Source organism: Cuculus canorus, chromosome 17 (genome assembly GCF_017976375.1).
Source record: "Cuculus canorus isolate bCucCan1 chromosome 17, bCucCan1.pri, whole genome shotgun sequence".
Taxonomy (NCBI): domain Eukaryota; kingdom Metazoa; phylum Chordata; class Aves; order Cuculiformes; family Cuculidae; genus Cuculus; species Cuculus canorus.
Genome location: NC_071417.1, coordinates 555,116 through 575,136, shown reverse-complemented (window position 1 = coordinate 575,136; position 20,021 = coordinate 555,116). Strand labels below are relative to the sequence as shown.

At 42.1% G+C, this 20,021-nt stretch overlaps 1 protein-coding gene across 3 annotated transcripts in view; it reads left to right on the top strand.

The window, feature by feature from the left end:
- The window catches only part of GNB1L (G protein subunit beta 1 like), a 59,473-nt gene that overhangs the window by 6,542 nt on the left and 32,910 nt on the right, over window positions 1-20,021 (top strand). The window contains exons 3-5 of one of the 3 annotated variants that reach the window (XM_054082725.1): window positions 4,407-4,558; window positions 7,051-7,211; window positions 7,301-7,608. In XM_054082725.1, the coding sequence (XP_053938700.1) occupies window positions 7,603-7,608 (6 nt within the window). In that variant the 5' untranslated portion in view covers window positions 4,407-4,558; window positions 7,051-7,211; window positions 7,301-7,602. Of the gene's footprint in view, window positions 1-4,406; window positions 4,559-7,050; window positions 7,212-7,300; window positions 7,609-8,100; window positions 8,122-8,278; window positions 8,433-20,021 lie in introns of those variants that run through there. The other 2 variants (XM_054082726.1, XM_054082727.1) reach the window with 2 other exon arrangements.

The window sequence follows — 20,021 nt, the reverse complement described above, 5'->3', positions numbered from 1 at the left end:
TGCTCCTTAAAAACTCTCTCAGTTTTATGGAACTTCTCAACGGCTTGACTAATACAATAATTACTGGAACTCGGCTATGTTGCCTAGTGGCAAATGGAATTTTTTCATAATGATGCTGTCTGTCGTTAATAGCAGGATTTGTTCTTTCTCTCAGCGGGAGAGAGGCCAGAAAGCCATGGTATCTGTCTTTTTTAATGACAGCCAACAGCAAACAGATAAAATAATCAATTATATCTACAGATAAGTAGATAAAGTATAATTTATCATGTCAAAATAAAAATGTTTTTAATTGGGCTGTTAATCATTTTGCAATTTTAAGTAAAGATATGTGGGCTCTAGTTTGTGCTCAGACGTCACTAATATTTCATACAACATTACCTGATCTTATTATAGCATTAATAATAGTGTTTACTACTAACTGCCAAAATAGAAAATGTGATTTCTGCTTTCATTAGCTGAAGCCTTTGCAGTTACAAAGGGATGCCCTTCCCTTTTATTTTTCTCCTTCTAGAAAGATCCAGGAAAAAAAACAGGGGGCTGGGGGTGTCAGCTGACTTATTAGTTGTTACAATCTCTAGAATATATATGCTGATCTTTCTGTTTCATTAGGAGTACTTGTACAACAAATGTGTTACTGAAATGATGATTTTTTTTTTTTTCCAGCGAAGTATGTAAGCAGAATAGTGTAATGCAGCAAAGACTAAAAGTTGAAAGTTTTGATTTCTAGCCACACCTGCATTGTCTTGTGGGAAGCTGGGCAGATAATTTAATCCCTCCCAATTTGTTCTCCCTGTCTGTGACATAGGTATTAGATAGCTGCCACATCGGGCAGCTGTAAAGTATGTAAGTGTTGTAAGATTCCTGAAAATTTTATGTAAAAAGGGCATACATCTGGATGGATAGCTGGAATAGCAGTGTCTCTGCTAGCTCTTTGAGGAAGGAAATGGGAAGTTTATGGCTGGATGTAGATCTTCCACATATAACTGAAAGTATCCTCACAATGCTGACTGATTTCAGGATTAGTGAAGAACCATCTAGCAGAAAAATCTCACAGCACTGAGATAGTTTGGCTGCCTACTCTTTTGTTATTATTCCTATTGAAATCATGAGCAGATGCCCTGTGTGGAACCAGATTTATGTATAAATTCAACATTTAAAAAAATGACAGGCATGCTAGGAAAAGAAATTCTTGAACACCCTTTTGCCTCAGATACACTGTCATTACTTCCCTGCTTCAGAAGTGTTTTGAAGAGGCAAATTAATCTCCATTCCTCTTAATTTGGTTTCCCTCTGAAAAGCTTCACCTGTCTTAAATGAAGAGCTGGCCTCCAGAGTACTTGTTTGGGGGTGGAACATGCACTTAAAGTTGTTTGGCAAGGGCAGATTTCACTTTCAGTGTTGCAGTGGGTGTTTGTAGCTGTGGGTTTAATTTTATATCCATAGCATCTCCCAGTAATGCATGTAACCCACAGAGGGGCAGGACTGCCCTTGCTGTAATTGGATCTTCCCTGAGAGTGGATTGAGTGGGTTTTTTACAGGTCTAATGGCAGGACTGCGACTGTATTCATACTGAGAAACAGGGAGGAGAGGCTCTGAGGCTGGCTTGCCCAAGCATAAATAAATTGGAGGTGCACAAACACCCAAAAAATTCCCAGAGAGTCACGTTGCACAACTTAATGGGCTTGGTGCCTTCACCTGTGCCAATTTTATGTGACTCTTAACTCTGGTGTTAAATAAAAACGAGATTTGCTCTAATGACATCAACAGCCTGCAGTGAAGAAAATATGCTGCTACTTTGATACAGATCCCCTTTTTAAGGAGGACATAGTAGACAGCCAAGGCTCTTTTTCCCATCTGTTAGGTTAATGGTACAATTGCCGGCTCAGAAGCATGCTCTCAACAACACTCCTCTGCTTTCAGTGTTACACTACATGATTTTTAATAAGAATGTAGTTATCTGCTGCCCCTGGTTTTGCCACCTTGATTTTACTCTTTTTCTCCATTACATGAAAGGATGGAAAAGGGGGACATTAGTTGGCTGGGGGAGGGGAGCAAATAGCATGGGGAGAGCATTAAATGAACCAGCTGTTATGTGTGAAGTATCTGCTTTCTAATTGCTTCTGTTGGAATTCAGAGGGAAAAGGCAGTGGCTACACTTAATTAATAAGGCAGGACTCATATAAACTCCAGCTGTGAGCAAAGGACTGGTCCTTAAAGGATAAGATTGGGAGGCAGGGCAGAGTGTTTGATTTCCTTGCACTAAATCCCATCACGTGCTGCTGGTAGTGTGTGTGTCCACTTTAAGCCTTTCAGTTGGTCTGCCTGAACCAGACATGAGGTATCTATTGCTGTCCATGTGCTCCACCCCAAGAAAAATGATCTGTCCTCAGAAGTCAAAGGTGTGAGGCTGTATTTCAGCCTCGGGTAAAACTGCTGTGTTTTCACTCGAGTTTGGAGCCTCTAAAATGTAGGGAGGTTTGAATAAAAGCTTTTTGTTCAGACTTAACAAGAGAATGGATTTTTTCAGCTGGAGACAGATATAGGTTTCCCCTTGGTCCTCTTTTCTGCTTATTTCTAGAAGGTTCAGATTTGGCATCCTGTCAGCATGTCCATCTCATCAGGGCTCTGCCTGAGGACCTTTGTTGCAAAGGTAGCACTGGTGGGGTAGTTGTGCTGTTGATGCCTCTAGACCACCTCCAAAGTCCATTTTCCAATGATGCCTTTGAGGAGAACAATGCCCAGTTCATTCCTCTTTATTTTTTTTTTTTTTTTTTTTTTTTTTTTTAAGAAGAGCTCAAATAGATCATGGGAATTTCCATCAGTTAAAAATAATGCCCCTAAAACCTGCATAAAAATGTCAATGCCACAGTATTTCCCCATTTAGTCCTCTCCAGGTCTCATTGCTGTAGGACATCCACTACCACCAGTGCAAGGTCTTCCCAGACAGAGCACAGCCATACTGGGGTCTGTGCTGAGACCAAAGTCTTCTTCCGCTTCGCATGGGATGGCATCTCTGGATTTCAGAGCTTGTTGTTTACATGTGTTACGCTAGGAAACTGGAATCGGGGAAAAAAGGGTGCAGGGGATGTTCCCATATAGCTAAGAGACTATTTTTCCTCACTGGCTGTGGAGGGAAATGAGCTTCCTGCTTAAGGTGAGGTGTCATTTGCTGGATGGAAACCTTTGTGTCCTGGCTGGCCTGCCCCTTGAGGTGCCACTGCTCAGGGCAGGTCTCTTCAGGTGTGATTGCTTTCCCTCCCAGGCCCTCTCCTTTCCTGGCCCCATGCTTCTGCCTTGCATCTGTCCTAACGCTCCTCAGATGAGTGCTGGGGTCAGCACAAGGGAGGAGAGGACGTGGCTGTATGGCTGGGAAAGGAGGAGCGCGCTCATGCTGGCACAGAGAGCCACGTTGTTTGTCCTCACTGCACCCTTCCTCTCCAGGCTGGAGCTAAGCAAGTCTCACTTTGACATTATCATGGCCTTCTTTCCTCTCTCTCTCTCTCTCTCTGTTTGGTATCACCCACTGCCTTCCACGAGCTCTGAAAGTGCAAGAACCCATTCAGATTTCTGGACAGAGCCCTTTCTTGTTTTGAAAGGCAAAATAATCCAAGGCTCAAGCATCCAGGTGTTTCAGTGCTCCTGGTTTCAGTGACAGCCAGGCCTAGTGTGGGACTAAACACACATAGACACATCAGCACCGCTGGTCCCTTCAGGTAGCTATGTGGAGCTGGACTTCCTGCCCAGAGAGAAAAACAATTCTCCGGTGTAACAGCGCGTTTCCAAGTGAGCAAGGTGGGGCCTCGCCTTTGCAAAGCTCTATAAACAGCAGCTCTTTTGTCTCCTCCATTTCTCTTTGCCCTGAACACGTTGCTGTTTTCAAAGGCTGGTTTCAAAGTGCTGATTCACAGCCACCAGCCGTATTGTTTTATCTGAGGAGATTAGGGCTGGGAATGTTGTGGTTTTGTAGTGAAAAGACTCCATTGGAAATAGCAGCATATTTGACATGAGACTGTTATTTATGCTTAAATAACCATCTCATTTAAGGATAAGGAGTCTTTTTTTTTCTTTTGAAGTATAGATCAATGGTGTATGAAGACAAACTCCCACTCAGCCTCCCTCAGTCCCTAATACTTTCATTTAATTATTCTTCTCATTATTTTATGATTTTGTCCTTGACTGGAACATTTCTCTCTTGTTCTTCCTTGCATGCACCATTAAGGAGGGACAGAACTTACAAAGCTCAAGCTTTGTGTATCTCTTAAGCCATAAATAACGTTTTATACAGATTCTAAGATTATTAAATCCTTCTAGTTAGACTCCCTTGTACTTTTACAGCTCATCTAGTTAGAGGGAATGTATTCCTTTGAAATTTGTCTTAACTTCTTCTGTTTTGCTTTTGCAAGCAGACCTGAGAAGACAGGATCTAGCTGTATGCATTGCTGATCAGAAGACTTGCCATAGGAGTGCAAAAAGCTTGCTTGCAAGAAAACTGATTGTTGGCATGGAAAAAATTTCCAGAGAAGCCCTGTAATTCTGAGAGTCGCCTTTCTAAATACAGGTAATTCCACAACTGAAATTGAAATCTGTCTATCTGGGGAGAGAAATGCATTCAAACACTTTTCTGGATAGGGCTGACAGGTATGTACTCAGCAAGGGGAATGCCTTGGTGTGAGGAGATGGTTATTCTCAGGTAGTAATTTGTTTTGGACAGCCATAGAAATGAACCCACTGGGCTCTGTGCATCGCCTCCCCATAACTGTCTACCCCACTCCTTTCAAAACCAGGGCCAGGCTTCACCGAGCCTGGCATTTGAAGCTCAGCTTTTCCCTACAAGTGCAGTGAAACCAGCTGCCACACCATGCAGGGATCCCTAGCCCATAGCGCTGCTCTTCATTGTGCTTGACGAAATCTGCTCAGCTCTGACAGTACCTTAGGGGTATGGCCAGTTAGTCAGGCCTTGCTGGGATTACAAACTAAGAAGCTGAGCACATGCAGGAAAAATAGCCCAACTAGAGACAAAGGTAGTGCAGAGTCCTAGAAAGCCTCATTGCAGACAGCCTCCACAACGAATCTCCAATTAGTCCATTGTCATCAGTAAGGCAAATGTCTCTGCCTCCTGAGCCAGACAGGGTGGTGTTTTAATAATAGGCATAAATCTGTTGTGCTTTTCTCCACATGACCTAACATATTTTGTCAAGGCAATGCATACCCCAGAGAAGGAGTAGAATTTATGTATACAATAAAATAATAGAGCTTCAGTGATATTGGCTGTTTGATGAACTTTAATATACATTTGCTATAAAATAGGGAGCAGTTACCAGAATGTGATACCCAAATAAAAATCCATAATCCATTTGCACAGATCTTCAATTTATTCACATCCATGTGAAAGAGACACATAAAAATTATATCCATGCTTAAAATCACTTAGAAGCAGTCTGAAAGACCCCCACAGTTGCAAGTGATACTGCAGTACTTAGCCAATACTCATGTTTCGATGGTTTTGCCTCATGATTCTTCCTGTGGTTCCTTTATGTTTTCTGGTATTTTGCCAAACACCTGTGAATCAGTGCACAACAATATTCCTACCATTTAGTTTTAGCCTTGCAGAGAAAAGGCTATATTAGGCCTGATGCAGACCTAATCCCAAACCTCTAAAGAGGTTTAAGGCACTCTGGTTTCACCTAATCCTGAAACCTAAACCAGAATCATTGAAAACCTCCATAACACCACAGGAATGGGCAAAGAAAGGGTTTCCACTATGAAATTATTAAAAGGACACAGTGTATCTTTTGGATTTGAGACCTAAAGCTTTACACTAAGGAGGTTGGAATCTGTTCCACAATAAAAGTGTTATTTTGAAGATAGGAGGCTATAAAAGGCTTATTTGACTAGAGGGCTGATTTCATCCCTCCCAACCAAACCCAAAGAGGAGTAATTCCCTAGAAGAGTGAAAAATGGGAAAAGAGATGAACAAGTAACAAGGCAGGGGCAGCCCAGCAAAGCAGCCAAAGGAAATGAAAGCCACCGGGTTCGCTTTCAAGCCACAGTCATGGCTCTCTGTGAGAGAGAGCAAGAGCACACTCCCCAGACACAGCTGGGCTGCTGGTCCCTGAAGTTCCCCCTCCAGCAAACAGGCGAGGAAAGAGTTATTGGCGATACAATAAATACATCGCTGCTGTTCAAAATGGAGAATCTGGCTCTGCTGTTGGATCTTACTGATGGTCAGATAACATGTAGAAACATGTGCGGTAATGGAACTTTCAGTTACAAATTGCATCCAACGCTAATAAATTCAATCTTGCATAATACATGTTAAATTAATTGGATTCTGTCATTCCTGAATTCTGGGTAACCACCTTATCTTGCCCTATAACTCATTATCTTTGTGTTGGGAAAGGGGTATTTTTAATTTTCCAAGGCGGACTGTAGGGAACAGTAACTGTACCGCATCCTAATAAACGTATAGCTCCTAACAAGTTAAGACCTAATGAAAGTATACTGCATATATGGTTTCATTAGGCATAGAATTTTATAGCAATGATCTGCTGTTCTAAATCTCTTAATTCAAATCATTTCAGCGGAACATGAAGGGAAACATAGGGCTATATTTGTGCATTATACAATACTGAAGGTATGTATCTGTGCTTAGGATATTCCCAATGATGAGAGGCATAGTCTCCTCAGTGTACTGTGTTTTCATAACTACCTTTAGAGCAAATATTTATGAATCAGTGTTCCTACTGATGAGAGGGCTCATATAATTTGAGTAGAAAAGCAAACGCCAGATTTACCTTCATAAACCGACAAAAAACCCTCCATGCCTTTGTTTGCATCAATAACGGTGGAACAGAACAGCACTTACTTAAACAGCACTGTGGTACTCTAGATATAATTGAGCTTTGAAAGACTCTTTGGCTCCACAGGCAAAAATGGTAGGAAAACTGAGAAGCAGTGGTTTGATGAGGTACCAGTCTTTGTAGCTGGAATTACAGCAGTATGGCCTTCTGGGAAGCTATGTAAATGACAAAGCTTTTGTTGCCTTGCCAGGTGACACAGCAAATGATGGTTTATTTGCTTTCCTTGAGCAAGTTTTGGTGTGGCTGGAGAGCAATGGGGAGACGATGAAGAGGGAAGAGACTGTCTTTCCACAGTGCTGCACATGCCTGAAGTGAGCTGGCCATCACCTGTCTGGGGAGGGTGGATGATGGGTATGTTGTCATCTTACAGTCCCATGGAGCAGCGTTTTTGTTCTTGTAGCAACAATACTCACTGGATTATTTCACTGTTTCCCGATTAGGTCCAATTATAACACCTGACCATTAACTTCCATTCGGAACCATTTCAGTAGGCAACATTCTTCTCTAAAGGGGCTCTCCTGCTAGACAGCATCTGGAAAACTAAGTTGCAATGAAAGACTCCTGTCTGTTTATCCCAGAACAAATTGAAGTTGACAGCAGTTGCCTAAAGAGGCAAATGAGTTCAAGAACATGACAACACCATGCTCAGCAGAGCTTCTGGGAAACGAATGCTGTGGAAGCAGAGCAGAAGAGCGCCTGCGATATTGCACAGTGCACCCACTGATCAAACTTCATAACAAGCATGGTGGTGAGTCCAGCAAGCCCCTGTCCATGGCAGGGGGATGGAACTGGATGATTTTGAAGGGGATTCAGGTAGTTACAAAAAGTGGAAAATTTTTTATTTAAGGTGAAGTTTCATCTAAGTAGTTTTGGTTTTTTTAAAGTTAGACAGAATGTCGCTCTGAGAGCATGTTTTCATTCAGTGTTTTTCCAGACTGTTCATTCTTTGGAGATGTTAACACCTTGTGTGCAGTGTGATCTGTGCTGAGATGTGTTTTCTTCTGTGATAGAATCGTAGAATAGTTTGGGTTGGAAGGGACCTTAAAGATCATCTAGTTCCACCCCCTCCCATGGGCACCTCTGTTTGCAGTCTCCTCCCTTACCCCCCCCCCCCCCCCCAGTCTCAAATGCAAGGTCAGAGCTGGAGCCAAAGCTCCAGATTAGCAAGAGATTTGGCTGTTGTTAAGTTCATAACAACATTAAAACAAGTCCTTGTGATGGAATATGCGTAAGATTTCTGGGAAAGTTTATCAATATGCAAGTAAGTGGGAAATTCCTCCTCTCTGTTCCCTGGCTGCACGGGATTGATGGAGATCTCTCCCTCACATTGGAGTCCAAAACTCCAAATCCAGTCTTAGAGAGTTGTTATGCCGGTGTTTTCGGTATCAAAAGTCCCTTACGACCCAAACCACTGTGGCTCGAGGACCCCAAGCGCCCACGGCGCCTGCGCGCCGCGTGACGTCATCGCTCGGCACTCCTCTGCGCGCGCCTGGCTCACGGGAGGCGGCCTGAGGCACGCAGGGGAGAGTCCAGTCATCGCTGCCAGGCCCGCCCCGTGCCGAGCGGCGCCCGGTGAGTGAGGGGCGGCGGGAGGCGGCGGAGCCGGGCGGGCGCGCGCCCGTTACCGCCTCCGCGGGGCGGGAGGGGGAGAGTGGGCCTCGGCCCCGCTGCCCCCGGGCAGCGCGGGCAGTGACACCCGCGTGTCCGAGCCCCAGCCAGGCTCCTCACCGCGCCTCGGCCTCGCCTCCAGCCGGACCCCCTTACCAAACCCCCCTTTATCAGTCCCCGCCATTCACCAGTCCCCCCCTTCTGCAATTCCTCCCCTCTACCAGTCCACCCCTCACCAAGCCATCCTTACCAAACTCCCGAGCCAGCCTCCTTTGCCAAATCCTCCCTAGCACCTCTCCTACCACCCCCAGTCATCACTGGCTTTTACAGCTTTCCCATAACAACTGCAGTGCTTACGTTTTAGGACCAAAATTGTGGTTTTAAGGTTTACAGCTAAACCGCTGTGCACAAGCTTATGTAAATGTTGCAGATGGAGGTGTGGCTGGGAAGTGCATCCCTGAGAGTGACCCCTGGCCGTCCGTGGGACGCACGGCCTCGGTGGGGCCGGTGCTGGTCCTGCGCCTCACCCCCCCCCCCCCCCCCCCCCCCCGCCAGCTGCAACGTGGTAATGGCAGTCCTCAGGAACACTGACAGGACTTTAATATCCTTCATTTGGAAGCATATGCAAAATTAAAACTTAGTATTGCCAATAATACTTACAATCTAGTAGTAGGAAAACATAATATTGTGTTTATCAGCTGGATAGAACTCAGGTCAACCTGGTCTGATCACGCTGCAGATCAGACTGCAGGCCTCCTGAGATCCCTTCCATCCAGGGTGATTCCATGGTGGTAAAATTAATACACCATAATTTCATTAACATGGGCCAGCAGTGGCCCAGGTGACCAAGAACGCCAACAGCATCCTAGCTTGTATCAAAACTGGTGTGGCCAGCAGGAGCAGGGATGTGATCGTGCCCCTATATTCGGTGCTGGTGAGGCTGCCAGTGTTAAGTTTTGGGCCCCTTACTACAAGAAAGACATTGAAGGACTGGAGCATGTCCAGAGAAGGGCAGTGGAGCTGGAAAAGAGTCTGGAGTGTGAGTATTATGGGGAGCAGCTGAGGGACCTAGGGCTGTTTAGCCTGGAGAAGAGGACGCGGAGAGAAGACCTCAGGGCTCTCTGTAGCTCCCAAAAAGGAGGTTGTAGTGAGGTGGGTGCTGGTCTCTTCTTCCAGGTAACAAGCGATAGGATGAGAGTAAACAGCTTTAAGTTGCTCCAGGGGAGGTTTAGATTGGCTGTTAGGAAAAATTTCTTCACTGAAAGAGTGGTGAAGCATTGGAACAGGTTACCCAGGGAAGTGGTTGAGTTACCATCCCTGGAGGTGTTCTAAAAGCATGTAGATCTGACGCTTCAGGACGTGGTTTAGGCATATTGGTATTGCGTTGATGGTTGGACTTGATGATCTCAGAGGTCTTTTCCAACCTTAATAATTCTATGAATCTATAATGCAAACTTCTATTCAGATATAGATACAGAAATCTACAAAACTAGCCTCACGTCAACAGCCTGACTCGAGTCCCTGGAGTTTTACTTCAGTTGCTGTTAGAAAATGGAGAAAATCTTGCCTCGGTGGGTTTTTCACACGCTGATTCAAGCGCTGGCGTTCACAGTCTTCGGGATTCGCGGCTTCTGCTCCCTCTGCTGGCACTCGGGTTCTGAAGGCGAGAGTTGCAGGGCCAGCGAGGGTGTGGGACACGGTCTGTGTCACGGGCATCTTCAACACAGGTGCTTTGTTTGCTGTGGACTTAGCTGGCATTCTGAATGGAATTGTGCTGTGTTTGGGTGACATCTGGAAACTGATAGGTGACATTTAGATTCTTTTATTGTATGTTTTTCTTACTAAAAGTGCTAGTTGTCTGAAATGAAGAAAATACCATATCCAATTCCTTTATATGCCACTCCACAGTAGAAAATAATCTCATGTCCAGAGTCAGTAGCTTCATTATGAAATGAACAAGGTAGAAAATAGGCATAGTGTGTGCTCTAGGAAAAAAAAGAGGCCCTGAGAGATGGAAGTCTGTGTGTAACTTTTACTCTTTCTCTGATGATTGTGTTGAAGAGCACTTCTACATGGTTTTTAGCACAGTCTCTTTATGACCTGCCATTCTTCCCAGGCTCCTTCCACCGACTGTGAACTGTAGTAGCATTTCTGTGATGGTTTTAGAGAGGGCTCTGTGACTGGGAAGTGTTTTGTTAATAATTTGTCCTGGGTGCGTAAGTTACATGGAATATGGAGGACGTTCTATTTTTTTTTAACTAAATTACTACATTTTAAAGAAACTACCAGAGTAAATTCATCTTGTTTTTTAATGATTCCTAATACTATTATTATTGATTTACAGTAAACTAGTTTTTTCTTGTTGCAAAAATATCCTGTGATCGGGAAATCTGACTCTTTGTTCTGGCTCAGATGTGTCATCAGTTATAAAGATTCTGCAGATGGAAGGTATGCTGAATATTGGAATAGATGTCAGTTTCTAATATCAGATAAACAGTCTGTTTTAGGTTAATTGGTGTAAAGACTTATTTTCAAGCATTAGAATTACAATATTAGAACCATAACATTGGGACGCAGATCTGTTGACTAAGTACGTTGCATCTTTTCTGACCCTGTTGACCATTTTAGAATCCTGTGTCTCTTTTTGCAAAGAGATGCTTAACTACTGGCCTGTAATTATTCTTACATTCTGAAGAGACAATTTCTTTGGCTATCCCGTAGTACATTGAGCTATATTATGTTTTGTGTTTGCATACCTTTTATTTTTTTATTTGAGTACTATCCTACTAGCTCAGCCATAACAATATACGATTTCAGTGGAATGGTAAGAACTTTAAACCAGTTGCCGGTAATTAACTTATATGGGAGATTTAACACTCAAGATTACTCTTTTCCAAAATGGTACTCAATGAAGCACTGTCTTCATTGAGAAAAATAGCTACTATGCCTACTCTTCTGTAATAAATAGCTTGGTTGTAGCTATATTGGATTATAGACATATGTCAGTGAGATTTCTGGGATTACAAAGACAAACTGTGATAAAAAAAAGGTTGACCTTTCCTTTTTTGGATGCCTCTTCTAAGTTGTGTGCTGATATGTTACTTTTGCACAAACCTGAAACCTCAGCACTGAATTAGCGTGTATGTCTTTATAAAGAAAAAAGATGAGTGTAGTAGCAGTAATAGTGTTTTGATCCCAAAAATATCAGTGTGCATTTATTTATGCTTTCTTTGTGAGAATGCAGTTTGACTGCATTGGAATATACTTGGTATTCCAAGTGAAGGGTTTAAAATCGGTAATAGCTTGAAAACTACTTTAGCTACTGAATTTTTTTTTTCAAAATGATTGGTCTCTGTGGAGCAGTAAAAGCAGTCACAAATCAATGAGAAATAAATAAGCCTACAAAAAGCTTGCAATTTTTTTGCCCAAGCAAACCAGCTTCCTTTTGAGCTCTGTGCTGCTGCAGTTCTGTGACAAAAAGTAGATTTTTTTGCTGTTCATAAGCAATAAAAATACTTTCACAACTGTAGTGAATGCAGTTCCTATGGTAGTTTTTAGTTATATGCAGCTAGTGATGGCATAGCTCATGATTTCAAAAATTGTTTCAGTGGCATTTATGCCTTGCTGTAGATGCTCATGTGTCATAAGATTATTTGAAAGAACTGGAACTTTGAGAGATATCGGGTTTGCTGCATTGAGAAAAGTGACTCATCAAACAATTGGCGCTAATTATCAAGAATGGACTGTAGAGCATGTTTAGGCTGCAAATATTAGAGTCAACAGATTTGCTTAAAAAAAAAGTGATATTGCTGTATGTCGTTGGAAAAGGCATGTATTAGCCATGAAAGTTTCCAGACCACTGAACTGGAGAGTTCAGGCTATGTCATGATTCAGAAGTATTTAAAATACGAAACACTCTCTTCTTCATCTCTAAAGTGAAAGTTATAAGGGAAACCACCTTTTCTATAAATGGATTTACCAGCACAGGTCTTCTAGAATTGTAACATCATACTGTAAGCAAATCAGGAGTCTTAGGGGTAAAAAATCTTTTAGTCAGCAAATTTCCTCTTTCATTAATTATTTGTAAAGGTAGGAAGGTGACCATTACAGTAAAAAATTAGTGATTTGTACGGGAAAACCTTCCCAAATGAGATGTAACCCTGTCCTAAACCCAGAGGTTTGCAGCCTAAGTTTCCCAGAGCTGCTGGTGACTGTTCGGCATAAAGTAAAGTTGAGCAAGAACCATTTGGAAAGAAACATTGATTAATGTTTTGCAGGTTTTTTTACTTGTTCCATATTTTTCAGTTGAAGTTAAAATTTCTTTGATTTAGGAGAGAAAAGGATTCTGCTTTAAAACATACTAGATAGGAATCTTAGGACAGATTTTTCGCACTCAGGCAGCTGTAGCAGCTGTAGAGTCCCCACTGAAATGAAAATGCTACAATTCAAGATTTAGGAAGGTAAAAAGTGTGACCAAAGCATTTAATGGAAGGGCCATATGATACGAAAATTAAGCTCTGTGTTTATTATGAAGAAGATCCTAGTTGTAGAAGGGAAAAAAATGAACTTGTTCCACCACTTTCTTTTTTCCTCAGGAGAAAACACAGAATATATCCTAAGTAATAAATCTATTTTATGGCTCACATGAGAAAGGGTGGAGAAACTCCCATTATTTTCTTCCCAGAAATTGAAATGCACATGAGTTAACATGGGAGACACTGGGATTTTCATCCAACAAATACACAGATGGCTTCTGCTATTATTATTTTTCTAAGCCTAATAATTTTTCATTTGATTAGCTGGTGGCTGACAAAACTAGCACTTGCTCAGTGTTTTGTAGAGTAGGTGTGATGTGAAAAAAGATATCGTAACACATACCCAGAAGCATAGCTCAGCTTGTTCGGTTGATAAGAAATTTCTACTTGCCTCTCCTTAAAATGCAAGTTTCTATCATCGGGATTTAAGTTTGAATATCAATAAGGTAACTTCTTGAGAACTAGGAACAGGAGGATTGTGTGAGCGTTTTTTTTTAACTCACGTTGTAGAATTGCCTGATGCTTTACACATATAAATCAAGAGGCAGGAGTTTACAGTGCCAGTTTTGCCATGGGAGAGGAATTAGACTATTTGAGGGGGAAAAGTCGTAGTTAGTGTTGAGAGGTGGGGGAAGTAGCAATGTGAACAAAATATATCAAAGATTTTAAGTCTACACAGGGTGAGCTGTGGAGAAGATCCATGAACATATTTAATGTGAAAACCACACACAAACCCACCTAAAGCAATGAGACAAAGTGATAAAGTGAGCAGAGACAGAGATGTAGGAGGATAGGAGACACCTAGGACTGAAGTTGCTCAGAGCCATATCTGCGCAGGTATGGGTTCTCCATTTGAAATCATTATACTGCAAAACAGCTTCTTGTGCCTTCTGCAAAATAAAGAACTTATTCAGGAGCCCAATGTCCTGGTCAGTTTTGCATTGACCATTAATCCCAGGGGCAAAGCAGATTTGTTTCTTTTGTATTGACTCACCCGGTGTTTAAAGCACTAAGCTATGTTGCTCTCTTTTGTTGTCCTGAGGAAAACAATGCTAACACCTTCGCTAAGTGAGGAGCAGAGGAAGGATGCAGTTTTACCCCAGGTTGGTAGGTCTGTGTTGTCCAAGTGTTTAGTGTGCTTCCAGTTGTTATTTACAACAATACCAAACCAACTTGATGTATTCAGGAGGCAGAAGAGAAAGTGGGCTATCTGCTTCCACTTGAATATTGTGTGATGTCTTCTCTGGTTTTAATTTGTAGTAATTTGTAAATGGTGGATATTCAAAAGTGTGTAAGCAATTTTTAAGTGAAATTACTTTGAAGAGACAGGTTCATTAGAAAGATAAACCTCTACCTGATTTGAGGTCAGCTTTAGGTCAGCTTTATGTCCTTTACATAGTGGCTGGCTGAGGAAGGAATGATTTTGTGAAGATTAGTAGAATTTGTGCACTACATGTCTACGTTCTGGCCTGGCTCCACTGCACTCCTTAAATAATTGTTGACAAGTTTAACCTCTGTAACCAGAAGGTTATGACTTTGCTAAATGCCAGGAGCCAATATATTTTCACGGATAAGAAAACTGACCTTAATGGAAAAATATGAGACTACTGAAGTGGCAGTAGATCATCGTGGGAGCTGTCTTTGTGTTCTGTCTCCCTTAGAGACTTTTTGTCTGATAGAGATCGGAATGCTTGTTGTATGGGACTATTGCCTGAGACATGGAAGTGTGTGAGCCTGTAGCAGTGGTGGCTGGTGTCCACTGAGGATTTCCCAGTGCAAAGGCCGATGTGCAGTCTCTCCAGAGGAAGAATCATCAGGGCAGCCAGCTTCACTGCCTGCCTCCTTTTTCCTCAGTCTGCCTTGTTATAATTTGTCTCTCACCTGCCAGTATTTAGCTCTTTCTTCTAAGAAATTTTCTTTTCTGTGATGGGCCTTTTGACCTTCTGAATCTGCACTTTGAATTCTTACACCTGCGTTAGACCCTTTGATTCTTCTGTCCTCTGACAGCTGAGATGATGCCACGCTGGTTCCCAGCTGGGTGAATATATTACTGTGTGACTGGAGGGGATACGTTCCTGGTGTGCAGCTGGGGATGCTGCTGGTTGGCAGAGGACCTTGGAGCAGAAGTGGCTTGCTGTGGCGGCACATACTTTTCTTGCAGTACAGCACCATGACCTTTCTTTTGCACTCTGATCCCTTGTTCCAGATGCAGAGGGCTCTCCACCCAACTCACAGTGGTTTGCAGAGAGGGAGAGAGTCCACAGCGCTACTGCTATTATACACCATTTATATTCTTTGCATGAGATTTGCCAGGTCTGTTGTGTCTAACAGTTTGACCTTATTGAACAAGGCATTCAAATTCGAGAGTAATTGGGAACATGTGAAACATTGAGGGCTTCCTTAATTTTTACTCTTTTTTCCCCTAGTTGTGTGTTTAGCTCCCCCCTTTCACTGTAACAATTGAGGGTGTTGGTTGCTTCCTCCTGTGTTTGTGTAAGAAAAGCTTTTTATAGTCCATTTTTCCAGTTGGCATAAGTACTTCCTCCATTGCAGCTTAACACATTCTTCCCACTCCCTCCCAACCACTGAAGGTAGTGGAAGACATTTGGGGGTTTTAGTTGTAATAAAAATGGAGCTGTGGAGTTGGGGATGGTCATTATTCCTGTGTCAAAATGTGTTGTTTGACAAGTTGTGTTTTGTTCTTGGTAAAGGAGAAGCATGTAGCAAAGCAAAGAATAATTATGTATATTTAGTTTATAGGACATTTCGTTTTATCTGGACATTCCTGGCTCAGCTTTTGTTTAGCTGAAAATCTACCTAGAAAAACAAAAGTTTGTCAGAAACATGAATGTAAGTGGGCTGCATTCTCTGTTTTGCTTAATAAAAATCTTAATACAATGCGAAACATGAATAATTTTTCAGTGTTACCCATTCCAACTTCTACGAGGATCACGTTCTGAGGTGAAGGCAGTGTAAGAGCTCCACAGTTATTTAATATTTAAAATATTTAAAATACCTGTTATTTTGCTCTGTTTGGATGAGTCTGGCACACTGACAGCACTTGAGCCTTGCAGATTTGGAGCTGTGCCGGAGGTCTTCCTTTTGAGCACCATCAGTTGCACCAAGAAGGAAGGAAGGTAGCATGGCCACCTTGGCTGGCAGAGATATTTCTGTTCAGGACAGCATGCACTACATCCTGCTCAAGGACAGTACAGCACCTGGTTTGCCACAGCTTCACTCTTGCTTGCTGGATATTTTTAGCGCCGTTTGTCCAGGACTGTTATTTTGCCCCCAAATGAAATGGGTGTGTTTTAATATTGCAGTCTTTTTTCCCCCATTGTGACAGATAGCTTATTGAGAATATCTACTGGGAATATTCTTTATTTCCTATGTTTTGGATGATATTTCTCAATAAAGATTATGTTTTGGAACTAATTTTCCAATTAAAATGTGGGGGGTTTTTTGATATGATCTTGCAAGGTTTTCCAACACTAATGAACACAGCCCTGGTCCTTCAGTGGAGAGGCGTGTGCAGGCAAGGCCTAAACTACCTCACTGCTTCAGATCTTTAATATTTCTAGTCTTTGTATTTGTTTTAGTCTATATTAGTCTCTGCCTTTGTTCTTCCCAAGTGTCTAGTTTAAGATGACGTGGTAACTAATCCAGTCAGCCCAGGAATTCACTCTTTTCTTTTCCCATTTACTAGCTCCACTGTAAGCTTGCAATGAAAAAGTGGTTCTGAGGGACATCAAGCTCAACTGCTACACTGGACCTAAGAATCCTTGCACCTTAAATGTCACGTTTACCATGGGATGTTTGAGGTCCCAACAGGTCATTGTTTAGCTCTTTTTGTATTCTGTGATTACTCTGTGAAAATAACATTTTAAAGGCATTTGCATATTTTATTGCTCCTCTGCTAAATAATTGAAATCAGCACTTAGCAATTATAGTGATTTTATACCATAAATATTATATAGCGCCTGAAGATGTAATTGGGCATTTTTGTAATAAACCCCTATTTTTTTTAAATAAGGGGAAAATCTCCAAAATTCATGCCTTTGTGGTTATCATTATCTGCTGACAATGTATGTTCTTTCTAACTAGCCTTCTCTACTCTTTCCTGTTGATACTATCTCCACGCTGGATTATTTCTGTCCCTAGTAGCACCTCAGGGCAGGAGTGGTAAGTAAATGCGTCCCACGTGGCTGCTTTAGACTGTAGTTTTGGGTGCGGGGAGATGGGAAAGGAGACACCATGGGGTCTTGGTGCCTGGTCCTTCCCTCCCTCATGGAAGCAGAGTGGGAACAGGGCCATGGCGTTCTGTACTGTCAAGCTGGTTAGAGGTAAAGTGGGAGTGCACTGAGTTCGAGATGGGGGAAAACTATTTGTTCTCCCGTCCAAGGGAGCCAGGGAGGAACTGTGCCTCTTCCTGGAGCACCTCCTGGGGTGTTGCCGCCACATGCAGCCCGTACAAGACTGAGCCTGAAGGCTTCAGCTAGCAGATTGCAAATATTTTACAGAACTCTTATTTTCTGGTAATTACTCTAATATGATTCCATGTTTTCTCTTTTGTCTAATCTTGTCGATAAGCCTTCATGCCTGATCCTTCCCCTGCTGTCATAGGAGCAGGGCAGGCATTCCCATACTATCCATACCACTCCTGCTATGTTTTGCCTCATGGTTTCAGTGGCTGTGAGTAGATGCATCTTGAAGGGCTGTTGCTGCTTAAGACAGTGGAGCAAGAGTATGTCCTTGCAGAGAAATGGCTGATCCTGGACCTGGTCTTGTGAAGGGGGCTAGAGCAGTTTACAGAATTGGGGTCCTGTTCACATTCTTAGTGGCTCCTGTGGAAACTTGGAGCTTTGCTCTGAGGCAAGCATTGTCTGTTAACTGATTCCAGAGCACCCAGTGTTCAACAGATACGTGAGGAATGGCTAGGATTTAGGTTCCAGTGGGTCACCGGCAGTATTTACTAGAAACTAATGATAACAGTGAACAGACTCGTTCCATTCCCAGATCTCTAGGGTTTTAAAAATCCAGCAGAACTAGCAAAGAACTAAAGCCCAGCCACTGAAATCCAGCCAGGTTTTGTAAAGATTACAATGGTAGCTTCAATTAAACGTAAATTGTGCACTCTAAATGTACGATTTATTTGAAAGGAGTTATTTTGCCAAACCATAAATGTACCAATAACTAAACCAAGAAATAACAGATTAAGAAATCTAAGTTTATAAGGTTTAGAAAAAAACCTTTCAGATATTTTTTAGTGCTTTTGTTTAACCATGATACATATTTAATCCTAGTTAGACCTAATTCATACATACATATCTTTATAGCAGGCTTTACACTTCTTGTAAGGAATTGACTGGTCTGTGTTATCACATTTGTTCAATATGGACCGGGGCGGGGGTGGAAGAGATGTAGAGTACAACTCACTTGTATAATCTTTTCATATAGTAGAAAAAATTCTGAATCACATTATACCTACAAGAAATACATGGGTGCTCATAATTCATATTATCCCATAAATTTTAGAAGAGCATTCAGAGACTGTAAATGAAGGAAATTTATGTATAAAACCTCATCTGTGAAGAATTTATTGCTATAGTAGGTATAATATACTTTGGCACAGACTCCTTCTCTGAAACTAGTACTTGCAGACTTGAAAAAAGGGACATACCAAAGACCTCACAGGTTAAACTGCAATCTGGTTTTATACAAAACGCATTATTGTGAAGGCTTTTGTGTTTGAGAGAGCTAAAGCCAGTTGCTACATTAATGTTCCATGGCTGTTGCGGATGTGTGTGATCATCTCCACTATGTGCATAGTCTCTTTACAATCAGTGTTATTTAGTGGTGCTACTTTTCTGTAATTATTGATATATGTAAGTATTTTGGAGAGTGGGAACTGAGGAAACTGCAGAAGTACATTTATAGAAAACTTTCTAATGTGTAGTATCTAAAAATGCATATTCTGCTTCACAGAGGTAGTTTGCTAGTGATGTCGTGAAATCAAGATCTCATTTCCTCCTCCAAAGACTGCACTGGGAACGTGGGGCCTCATCTTTTCCTTTGCACTTGGGCAAAACTGCCCAATAAAGGCTATGAGATCCATACCTTTCCTTGACATTTTAAGACAGATGCATTTCTGGGTGACTACAGGGACATGTGGCTCCAGTGTCCCAGCAGATTCTTGCTGGTAGAGTTGGGCATGTGGTGGGAGAAGCAAGGCCAAGGCAGTGCTGTGGTTACAAGGCTGCAATGTTTTGTGCAGACTGGGAGGTTTCAGCGCTGTCTCCTCAGGACTTGAGTGGCTCATGCAACTGGGAAAAAGTACGTTTCTTTTTCTACCTCCTGCTGGGGTCTAATTTCTTTTATCTTTTGAGATTACATTGTGCACATATGCTTTTATAATTGTTGACTCTTTTAGACCCAAACACTTTCACTTCCATGAAATTTAATTACATGAAATGAAAATCAAGGGATAAAGGCAACCCATTGCCACTGCAGCATTTCCCCATAGTACAAAGTAACCTTAAAATAGGGAAGGATCTCGTTTACTGTAAAACATGCCACTTAAATGCATGTAGCTGGGAATGGAGAGAAGTAGCATGATGTGTTAGAGGGATTTTGGACCAGGTCAGCAAGAGAAGCTACAGGGCTTATTGCTATAAAAATGGACCAAAGCTCTCAAGCATTGATGTAGAGCAGATCTTTCTTCTCTGGAAGATACACAGTGGTGTAGCTGCATGCTAGGCTTGGATGGACAGAGAACGTTATCAGTTCATGTGGGATTTTAACTAGTAATTCCAGGAAGTCTAGGTATTTCAGGAAGGGCTATTAAAATACTATGCTATTTCTTCCAGATGAAAATGCTTGGGCAGTACACTTACACTTGGCCTTTTCACTGTTGGCTTGTTCTGCAGCAGGAATTCTAAACTACTGAGAACAAAGATAACTTATTTTGCCAGGTCTATTAGCTGGATTCACATCTGTTGCAGAAAGAAGTAACTTCTCT